General features: G+C 36.0%; 1 protein-coding gene across 1 annotated transcript; it reads right to left on the bottom strand.

Annotated features, from left to right (window-relative positions):
* Positions 1 to 2,350: 2,350 nt before the first annotated feature.
* Positions 2,351 to 9,892, bottom strand: LOC113765930 (26S proteasome non-ATPase regulatory subunit 1 homolog A-like). The gene is made up of 14 exons (XM_027310169.1): positions 9,741 to 9,892; positions 9,442 to 9,507; positions 7,893 to 7,987; positions 6,885 to 7,046; positions 6,580 to 6,688; positions 6,331 to 6,499; positions 5,742 to 6,211; positions 5,503 to 5,638; positions 5,154 to 5,402; positions 4,849 to 5,069; positions 4,448 to 4,706; positions 3,991 to 4,223; positions 3,390 to 3,909; positions 2,351 to 3,016 (listed from the first exon to the last, which is right to left on the bottom strand). Exons 1-14 carry the CDS (start codon positions 9,890 to 9,892, stop codon positions 2,693 to 2,695), a joined length of 3,165 nt encoding a protein of 1,054 aa, XP_027165970.1. The 3' UTR covers positions 2,351 to 2,692.
* Positions 9,893 to 11,920: the final 2,028 nt, after the last annotated feature.

Below are 11,920 nucleotides of genomic sequence, written 5' to 3'. Positions count from 1 at the left end.
CCTCATATTCTAATCCTATATGATCTACTCTTCTCATTTTTTTTGAAGAAAGTGAATATTCTCGGTGAAACATGAACAAAATGAAAAAAAAAATTTGTGAAACTCTGTTATAAAAATTGTTCATCCCTTTCATCTTTTTTATTTTTATTCTACCTCCATCGATCTTTCCTGCAAATCTTGCATCAATTCAATCAAAGATTTTTGTTTGGAGTCTCAATTTTCTGTTAGCTAGATAATTAAAATATTTGTGTCATTCATTTGCAATTATATCTCTTAAATTTGTCTCTTTTATTTAGTGTAAGAAATTTATTTTTCTTTTTCATCACCTTAATACCATAAGGTCTATTCCAAAGATGTAAAGAAGTTGGGGAAGATTTTTAACATTATTTTGGTTATATTTTTTTCAAAAATAATTAGTTCTATTCAATTCTTTTCCGAACTTGATTTCACAATTGACTTATTTGAGATGCGGTCTTGTACCATAATATCCTTGGGGAAGTTACCAAATACTTATTATCCTTGTGTTTGTTGTGTTGTAGAAGTATGAAATGTGTGAAAATGGTGATGTACTCAAAATTATTATGAAACTTCGTTTTGTCCATTAGATATTCTAATATGTACTAAATTTATGAGATTGATTTGATTATTGGATGAAATGTGTGAAAATGGTGATGTATGGACTTTAATTACAATATCTCTACCAATATTAATTGGAAAAGCATGTTTTTTTATTGAAAAACATGTTGATATTAAGTAGAAAATAAATTTTTTTTATTGAAAAATAGTTTTTTTTAGGGGCGGGTACCCTATGACCCGCCCCTTTTTTTCGGGTACCCGCTATTCGGGTACCCGAAAATATTAGGAGCGGGTTAGGGTCGCAAAATGGTTGATCCGATATATTAGGGTCGGGTCAGCCAAATCATGTTAGGGGCGGGTACCCGACCCGTGCCCACCCCTATCTCTTTGGTCGATGACAAACTGTTGGTTGTGTCTTGCAAGTAAAGAAGCTTTCAGCAAACAGAATTTTCAGGTAAACAATTCTCAACTAAGTTCAGGATTCGATGTCGAAAGTTTGATACTCCAAATTTGCTTAAGACAGGAGGATGGATCAAGTATTCTTAAAACATTTCCACAGCTCATGATAGACAGATTACTAATTCAAATTACACGCTTACCTCAAGTTCAGGTGCAAAGGATGCTCCATAAATCAAAATCTTCTTAGGAGTACAGCCACGAATCACGAACCTGTAAACAAGTTTAAGTACATCTCATCTGTTATCCTGTTGAAAAGGCTCCTGAAATGACTTTTTACAGAATCAATCCAATAGCTTGTAAGAAATTACGCCAAAGTGGCGTTACAATATCCCCTTGTTTGGTACGTAAGAATGACCTAGAAAGGAAAGGCCTTTCCAACTTGTCCATTTCATTTTGGTGTTTGGTGCGATTTAAGTGAGAAAACTCATTCCTCCTGGAATGCTCATTCCAACTTTTCATTAGAATCCCATTCCTGAAAAAATTTAGGAAAAACTCTTTCCCACCTTTATCCTAAAATACCTAAATAGCACGATGTCAAATTTATCCTCATAAATCTATTGCATCACCAAATTTAGGTTAGTTGTATGTTCAATAAGTATTTGAATGTAATCTCTTATAAAAATTAATTTTCCTTGTATTTAGAATAATTTTTTCATTTATACCATGAAACAACTATTTTGTGATACTTTATTCTTTGAGTTTTGATCAATTGTTCAAGATTTTGCAATTGTGAAAATGTATACACTGTCAGTGTATAAAATATGGGCAAGGATCAACTCCAAAGTCGGCCATGCTTAGTGAGGGAGTACACTGGCTTTAAGAACTGTGGAAGACCCATCCTAAAGAGGTTCAATACTTGATCTTATCTTTTCCCATTCTTCGAGTCAAGGTCACTTGGAGAGGAAGGAAAAAGGTACCAGAATGGTGCAAAATGGAACACCTTCAAATCCAAAGTAATGGAGATGAACAATGAAGCTGCCAACGTAAGCTAATACCAAATACAAAATTGGAGAGGATTGCAACTAAAATGCCCGTAGAGGATTGCAAAACGGCACGGCGGGCGGGGTTTGGTCGGTGCTAGCGGGTAAGGGGATCTTTGCGTTGGTATGTTTTGTGTCTTTTGGGTGTTTTTTTCCCTGTGATTTTAGGTATTTTCAGGTGTTCTAAAATATTTTAGTGTGGTTACCACACACCGTATTTCATCTATATGTTTTTTTTTTTCCGAAATATGCAATCCAAACAGATTTTCTTGAATCCGTTTTGAGTTTCAACGAAAAGCACAACACATATAAACAGTAAAAATGGCTAAGTTGCAACACCAATCAAAACTGGCTCCAAATATTTTTCGTATTAACCAGAACAAAAATGGTACGAGACCATCAAAACCTTGTTACAAATGAAAAAGAACAGAAAAAAAAAGAGGAGTGTGCGCGCGCACACACAAACCGGAAAATTCTGAAGGTGATACTTTCTGCAACTTTCATTAACTTAATTCAACAAATACAAGTTCACATCCTGTGTCAGCATTAAAAGATGAAGGCAATTCATCGATGCTAATTCCTTACACAAGCTGCTAAACTGAAACTTTGAAGAGAGAAATCGACAATGTGTGGCAATTGAACCCTTGGAGCCGAGCAGGAATCTTGAAGAGAATAAATCAAGCTGTGTATTCAAAAGGCTGAGGTGGCTGAGGTTCCTCATCAACCGCCATTGCAGATCCAGTACCCTGTTGTGCCGTTGCTGATGCACCAGCATTCGACATTGTTGATGAGGGTGAATCGGTTAAAGACAACACCTCTGGTTCAGTTGGGCGCAGATCTTTCAGAAGCACAAACCCTGAAGGTGCTAATTTCACCGGCACGTATCTACTGTCTTCCTTGAATTTGATGAACTTCTCTTGGGCAGGAACAACTCTTGCAGGGTTGGTCAAAACCTCAAAATTAGGCTCTGGTTCTGATTTCTTTTCTGCAGCACCATCAACCTGCCAATCACATAATCATCTGTCAGTAGAGCTTCTAACACCCAAAAAAACATCCAACATAGAGCATTATAAATGACAACATTTTTTTATTCTATAATAAAGAGATCATGCATCTATTGCGACTAAATGTTAAATGAAAATGGTGTGTTTCTCAATCTTCATTACACAAGGAGGCAAGTTTTAGTCGAAGTAACAACAGGTGGGTTGGTATGTGGAGAAGGTACGAGTATAATAGCATAGAGGTAGTAATAGATGGGAAAACACTGAACATCCATTATGCTGATGCAATCTAAAGTGGATTTCAGCAGAAGAAAGAAGAGTGTAAACTTCTAATGCAGGGAAGAGAATGAAACAAAAACATTAATAAGCATACCTGCATGGATTCTCCATCCTTATCACCAGATTTAGCCTTCCCAGAAGTTCCACTTCCAGATGGTAACTCTGCTCCAAAAGTCTTGTCAGCAATTGCCTTCTGCTCTGCCTCTCTCTTACTCGCCCTGGCCTTTGCTCTGGCTGATGTGGATAAAACGGCTGTAGGAAGCTTGACAGCTGAAGTGGTGGTGGCTACAGTTGTGGGCTTGGGATATTCGAACAATGATGGTTTTGCATGAGATAGGAACTCAAATTTCGGAACTTTAAGGTCATAATTGAGACCAATGAAAGCTGTCGGTGAGAATGACAAGCTAACGAAGTATATGAGCGGATACCAGTACCAAAATTGGCTAAAAACAGCAAGACCAACAACTGCAGTTACTTTGTCATGTTTTGTCTTTGAAAGCAACTTTATTGTCACATTCCTTCCACCAGCATCCAAGATTCCCGTTGCCAAAATTGCACCCATCTTGCTCATAGTGTCTTCATGCTTATCCAGAATAATTTTCTCCAATTGCCTCCTGTTAAATGAGGCAAAAATATCAGCTTAATTGAAATGAAATAGATAGCCAAGTGCACACAGCTAACAGGAAAAAAACTACCTGAATGCACCAACACGGGAATCACTGGCTTCACTGATCTGAACCATTACCATGGCCATCGCCATGAGAGCTCCTTGACGAACAAAATCAACTACATCTGATGTCAAAGGCTCCAGCAATGATATGGCCTCACTCAGACCGGTACCAGCACATGATATGCCAACGGCAAGAGCTGCACCATAACGAACATGTGGATTGTATGATTCAGAGAGCAGGGAGACGATCCGAGGAGTCTGCATTTTAAGGTTAGCAACTCAATTAGATGGATTGTTCAACATCTGCATTTCCATCGATTCTCGTACAGGGCAGAAAAAATTAACAGCAAACACATCATATGAAAAGTTGTTTGGAGAAACAAAGCGTCGGTGCAAATTCTTATAGCCCAGAACATAAACCATAAGCATCGTAACAATAAAAACAGAAGGATGCACAAGCACTGAAAGTAAGAGAAACCAACCTGTTCTGGATCATTGTACATAACAAAACCAAGTGCCAAAACTGCAGTGCGCCTAACATCATCGCTCACATCTGATACAGCAAAATGCAGCAGCTGTCGAATGGCCTTGTTGTTTGCAGTTCCACTGTAAGCCAACGCCAATGCATACATTCCTCCATAACGTAGTATGGGATCTTGATCCCGAGTCATCTGCTCAATCAGTGTATCAGCTCCTTCTTCTCTTCCATAAACTGTCAGAGCTATCCCCAGTGCCAAACCCCTACAACAGTCGATAAAAGATGGTAAAAAAAATCTCCAACTGACTTTTGATCTCTCTCTCACAAAAAGAGAGAGAAAAGAAATGGCGGAAAGAATTCATTAAGGTTTTAATTCTGGAGATAGATTATAGACGTTAAGCACACCTGATAATTTTCTCATGCTGTGTCTCATGCGCATAAGCAAGCATTTCACTTGCCTTCTCACTTGCAGTCCCAACCATCAGTAAACCCATACTGATTCCAGCAGCTTCACCAGCAACGGCACTGTCCGTGTAAAGGACATTCTTTATATCATCAAAAATATCTTCATCAGCAGTTCCCAATGCTGCCAAACCAAGACCAAGGCAGGCACCATGCTGAATAACCTGCAGGAGACAATTTTTCAAAAAGGTGGAAAAGTGCAAAGATGAAAATAGGTACTTTTTTACATAATACAACAAGGCAAATACCTCAACATTAGTGCTCCTCAGGCTATCACGTAGAAACTGTTTGATGCCCTCCCCATGATTAGCATGAATCAAACCCAGAGCATACAAGGCACCTCCTTCTGAATATGGGCTGCCACCACCAGCAGCTCCACTCTGTGGCAAGTAAGGAGCCATTAGCGATCTTCCCTGCTGTAAATGGCCTCTGTGAATAACTCCTAGTCCTGCTGTTGCACTAAACTTAGCCCAATTTGTAGCCCGGCTAAGCCAGTCCTGACAGTTTAAACAAATACAAAATGTTAGATAGAAATCACTACTTTTGTCATTATGCAACACATAAAATAATGAGGAAAGTAGGTGCACAGTAACTGACCAAATTCTCCCTGAGAAACGTGTCGACAGTTGTCCCAGCATGCATAAGGGCATTAGCGTATATAGTTGCACTATGACAAACACTATTTCTCATCTCAACAGATTGCTTTATTGTCTTGAGAATTAGGAGATCCGATCTTATATGCAAAAAACCAACAATTAGTCAAATGCTTCAAAGAAATCCAGTAAACTGAAACTATCTTGGGAAGAGAAGAAAAGAAAACAGGAAAAGTGCCTTACTTATTATGACTATATAAGAATTGCAATGTCAACTGTATGGAAGTCTCTCCAGACAGTATTCCTTTTATTTTTGATAACCTCTCAGCATAAATAGCTTCCTTTGGATCAGCATGGGACACATTTCCTTCAGAATCTTGACTACCCTCTGTCATCTGAGCATCCTCCGTTGTGGTATTTACCCGTGAAGAATGTAGCTCAGCAGATCCAGACTGTGCAGGCACTGAGGGTTCTCCCTTGGGACTGGAAAGTCGGTCCCTCACTTTCAAAAGAAAAGCTTGGTGTTCATTCTCTACAAGGTCAAAAGCTATTTGAAATCCCAATAAAGCATCATCTTTGCTTTCTGATCTTAAGAGTTTCTCAAATACACCAGCAACGTCCTCTGGTCCATCCAAAAACATGAGAAGCTGACATATGCTTAAATAATCAGGTGATGGCAGTTTTTGGAATACTCTAACAAGAAGACGTTGCACCTGCATTAAAGTAGTGGAGGGTCAGAATTTCTCAAATTTTGACATCTGATATACACGGGCCAACGTTCTCTAGAATTAGGAATAAGGTTAACAAGAATGAATTAGATAGACATAGTCACCTCACGCCGATATTCTCTAGAGTTGACAAAATTGTGAGAGACATCCGTACAGTAGGATAGGGTTGCTTGAATATTGTCACTTCTTATAATTGCTTCCTCAAGCTTATCCAATCTTCGGCATTCTATGGCCATTCCCACAGCTTGTTGATATCTTCCATCAGTTATACACCTACAGGGAGGTCCAAAAATGAGATAATGAGAAAAAGTCCAAATCTATAGTCTAATCTAGCATTCCAGAAGTTTACATACTTATCAAGCATTCTTTCAACAATGGCTTCCAATCTTGGATCTATCTTTGCTGCTTCATTTGACTCAGCAGCCTTGGTCTTGAGGTCAGCATATTCATCTATAGCTTTAGCTGAGACACAAAAGTATATAAGAGAAAAATAAGTAAGACACGCATGTCGTGGTTAAAGAGAAATGCATAGTTATGTAATACCAGTGCCACTTTACACCCCAAAATCATTATTTATCCAACCATGATTCATTTTCTTATAAATGCAATGCATGGAAATACTAAACAAATTTAGAAGAATCCAACAATAACATTCTACCTAGAATAGTCCGGACATAATCTGAATCTTCCGATACATCGAATAGAGGGCCAGCTCCAAGGGCATACGATAATGAGTCATTTAGTTCACCCAAATAACAAAAAACCTGAGAGAGAACACAGATATGTTGCAAATAATGAACCCATATCAAAGCAAAAACAACTTATGGTTCCTCTTCTGGAAATGCATTTTACATAAGCCGGTAAAATGAATACTAAAATATTAGTCAAGGAGATGAGCACTTTGTAGAAGTAGGCTTTAAAACAGAAACTTCCAACAAAACTATGCCCCGTTTGACAAGTGAGTTTTTTGGGTGTTTGTCTAAAACTTTACTGTAACTTACTGTAGAAGTTTTTAAAAATTTTTTTGAAGTGTGTGTGTTTTTTTAATATTTTGAAGTGTATAATTTAAAAATTTTGAGAAATTTTTTGAGGTTACCGTAGTTAAAGTTTTTAAAAAACTTGTAGCGAACAAACTGGGCAAAAAACTTGTCTGCCAAACAAGGCCAGAAACATCTCGAGTTTCTTTAATCATAAGCTTCAAGGTTAGGTAGATCATTATTTCTATCACCCAATTTATTATGTAAAACAGACAGGAAGAGAATTGAAGACACAGGAAAAACATCTATTGAACCTTTGAAGGCCACGCCATGCAGGCTATTGTCTCTGGGTCTCATCAAACTTCCTCATTTCATATACACACTCTCACTGCAAAACCATAAACACTAGCCATTTCCGATGGCTAAAGTAATTAACAAAAATACATAATCAATTTTCCCTGAAGCATACAACTACAAGACATGAAGTAATATTAATACATGTTAATCAATTCTATAATACTAACTACAAGAATGAGTAATATTAAGATCCATAAAGAATAAGAAGCTCTTTTGATGTTTGAATGCATGCTCGCATCTAGTCGCCAATGAGAGTTCAGCATAACTAAACATTTATTGAGAGAGTTGTGGCTGTACAACATAAGACAAGGACTTCCTAGGTTTTCGGTCACCCGTAATGGTGCAAATGACGGCCCAGTTTGTGCAGAAGAAGTTTCTCATAGCTAGCATGCGATGTCCCATAAATTCCTCCACAATGACTAGAATGCTAAATTGGAAAATGGAATTTCATCACAGTGTTCCAAGAGATGCCAGATTCCAATTAAACTATACAAGAGAAGTGGAAGACTACAAGATTTTTGACTTATTCTCTCTCACCTAATAAATGTCCCTCTCAACCTTTAATTTATTTTTTTTTTTTTTTTTTTTTTTTTTTTTTTTTTTTTTTTTTTTTTTTTTTTTTTTTTTTTTATTTTTTTGGTATGTCCCTCTCGACTTGATAATAGGTCACTAACAACATTTAAAATTATCATTACTTAGAAGATTCTGTTGTCTCTTCCACTGGATCAAGAAAACCCAGTTCTCTCTTCCTCAAGTCTTCAGTTTGTATATACTACAGTTTGTATGTACTAAGCTCTAATATTTGTCTTGTATTTTATCTCAGCAAGGGCATCTAGCAATCTAAAATTCTCATAATAACTTCAGCCTTAATGAAAACATGCTCACAATAGGAACAAAGCTAACGAATTATTATAAGCAGGAATACCTTACAAGGTTATAATTTAATTGTTTGTTAACCATTTAGAGTTTCAGATAGAAGGACCAGTTATTTGCCTTCAAAAGTAGGTGGCTACAGAGCTCCAGAACAAGTTATTTAGTTTGTCAGTTAAAAGGCTTTTATTAAGTTGATCATAAAATCTTGGATCTGTATCAAAGGAAAATAGGGAACAGAATATTCTGTATTATTTTGTTCCCTGAAGGTTTTTATCATCATCGTCCATCAACACATTCTCTATCTATTATCTTTTCAAGCTAAAGCACATAAAGTTGCACGGGTATCACTTCTTCCAACTCCCAAAAACCAAATTTCCACCAAACAGCATATGTATAGTTCTAAATTCCGTCAATTCTTAACTGCACATGATTAATAAATTATCCCACCTCCCCCACCCCACTCCAACCCCGAACCCCTAAAAAGAGAAGGCCTTTAAAAATAAAGTTGTTTATCCCCGTCCTATCTCCTTATCTCACTAAATATAAATCATTAACAAAACATCCATACTACCAAGTATAAGCATTCATAATCAGCCCCATTTACCACAAAATCACAAAAGAAACAAACAGGAAAAAAAAAATCAGCCTGACTGCAACATAATGAAGTTGAACCTCACTTTTTCACGCTCTAAACACAGAACTGACATAAAAAACCAATCCCAACATGTCCATCTAACCAAAAATCACAATAGATTAAAAAAAAAAGGCTGAACTAGTCATACATATAGGGACTCAGATAATCATCATATTTTTACTCCTGAGCATAGAAAAATCTAACTTGTGATTCAGTTTTCATGTTTGCAGTTCTTACAATACATACAAAACCCTGACTCCAACTCACATACAGAACCATATATTGCCATAAACACGAACAGACAAAGAAAAGGCTTAGAAGTTTTTGAAATTTTGCTCATTTGAAAAGCACATCAAGAAGTCGCATCTTTTCACATTATCCTCAGTTCCCACTGCAATTCTAACAAGACTAATGCAGGTGAACAATCACACAATGAACTCCTGCATAGGCATAATATTCATAAATTAACACAGTAAAACACAAAAAATACTACCTTTCACACTAAAATTTCACCAAATTAGCTGTCCCTTACAACTGACCGGTTCAGAACAACAAAAGTAGGCATCTTCTCAGTTTTCCATCCTTAGTTTCTCCCACCAATACAGCAACTCAACAAATTCATACAAAAAGAAACAGAAAAAGACCAAGAGAAGTTCAGATTCAAGAATTTTACATGACGGGAACGGAGGTAGATATCTCCGGCCAATAGAAGTCCACAAAGGCATTTAAATTAGAAAGCGCGTGTTGCTTAAGCTGCGGGTGGCTCTCATTAAGCATCGCCAATAACATCCCCGCCGAGCTGACCATCGTCGCCGCTGCCGCCATGACTGACGCCGCTGCCCAATTTCTCAATTCCGATTTCGAATTTCACTAAAACAACAATCAATCAACAAGTACCCAACTTCACGTGAATGCAGAAGATTATAATCTATGATTATCAATTGATTGGATCTACAGGAAAGAGAAAAATCAAAAGGGAATTAGGGTTTTGGAGTTTGAAGCGGAGAAGAACAGGAGAAGACTCTTCTGTTTTCTCTTTCTTGGTTTCTTCAGGAGTTTGGGAGGGGTCTTTTTCCGATTTCTTATAAATCTTGGGTTTCTTGAGGAATGAGTAAGCTAATATACCTTTTTTTTTTTTCGTTGGAGCTAATGTGCTACTGCTTATAAAGTAGTACTAATAGCTGCTTTTTCGGATTCCAATCTTTAGATATCCAGTCACAAAAAGGGAAAGGATAAAGGACAATTAAATTTAAGTAGCTTCATTTTGGATTAGGTAATTAAATTGTACCCTTTTAAGCTTTTTTTTTTTCAAATTTTTTCTAGCACTGAAAAAATGATAAATAAATTGTAGCCTTTTAAGCTTTGATTTGATATTGGCTTGTAAACATAAATGATAAAACTTAGAATTTGCAAGTAATAAAATTAAATTGCTCTGATTCATTTTTGGAATCAATAAAAGCCGTTTGAGTACGTACGTGAAAAATACAATCGTAACAAAATCATACTTTTAAGCTTGATTTGATATTGGCTACTTAAAATTTATGTATAATGAGATTAGCGTGCTCTAATTTAGTGTTTGGAATCAATAACAACAATTTGATCTTAGCTTAGAAAAATAACAGTTTGAGTACGTACGTGAAAAATACAATCGTAACAAAATCACACTTTTAAGCTTGATTTGATATTGGCTACTTAAAATTTATGTATAATGAGATTAGCGTGCTCTAATTTAGTGTTTGGAATCAATAATAACAATTTGATCTTAGCTTAGAAAAATATGATTAGGCTTAATTAATCTAAAGTGATACTATTTCAAAAACTTCATACTCTTTTCAGCTTGATTTGTTATTGATTCCTAAAAGTAAATAATAAAAAATAAAATTTACTTGGAATAAGATTAATGTGCTCTAATTCAATATGTAAATATACATATTTATGTGTGTATATCTAGATAGATATATATATATATATATATATATATATATAATGTGACTTACACTAGCCTGCCTCCATTTTATCGTATTTGTAACACTTTCTATTTCTTCATTGATGAAACATTTCTTCCTTAACAATTTGTAATTTTCTTAAAAAAGAATAGCAATAGCAGAAAATTGAAGTTTTCAGGGAAAGAGAGAGGGGGGGGGGTTCACTTTTACCTATTTACCTTTTTCTTTCGATCTGAAGAAAAGTTAAAGCAATGGCACCGGTGAAAATAGCGAGAGTATTTGTGCCATCACCTTTTCAAAATACTCCAAAATACCCATGAACTTTTAAATTTAATCTATATTGCCAGTCAAGTCAAGTTTTATTTTTTTATCATCTAGACTTTTTTTTCAAAGGAGAGAGTGGGGGAGATTTAAGATTTGAGAAGGGAAAAGAGGAAATCTTAAATCAGTATTTATAATTCGATAAAATTCAACAGCAATTATTAGATCATGGACTCTTCGACAATTTAGATTTCTTCTATCACTTAACCTTGATCAACTCGAAACAAATACGCATTTTCCTTGGCCTTGGCCTAGTTTATCATTGAACCATTTTAAATGCTCATGATTCTAAGAAAATAGTGATACAAGACCAAATGAGAGTCGGTTAAATGAAAGTAATCTTTAGAATTCCTACTGCTTAGCTTTTAATTTGCCTCGGACCATCGAATGAAATATGAATAACCCGTCCTCCTTTGTTTGTAGTCGAAATCGATTTTCACCTCTATGGACTTTGACCTAAATTGGGATCAAATTGAGTTCATCAAACTGAATTGATTTAAATAAAAATCGAAAGTTGATTTGAGTTATTAGTTGATAAGAGTATATTTTACGTATTTTTAGTGTGCTTTATTAATTAGTTTTGGTG

This window comes from Coffea eugenioides, chromosome 3 (assembly GCF_003713205.1).
Source record: "Coffea eugenioides isolate CCC68of chromosome 3, Ceug_1.0, whole genome shotgun sequence".
Lineage (NCBI taxonomy): Eukaryota > Viridiplantae > Streptophyta > Magnoliopsida > Gentianales > Rubiaceae > Coffea > Coffea eugenioides.
This window is presented reverse-complemented; position numbering and strand designations above follow the sequence as displayed.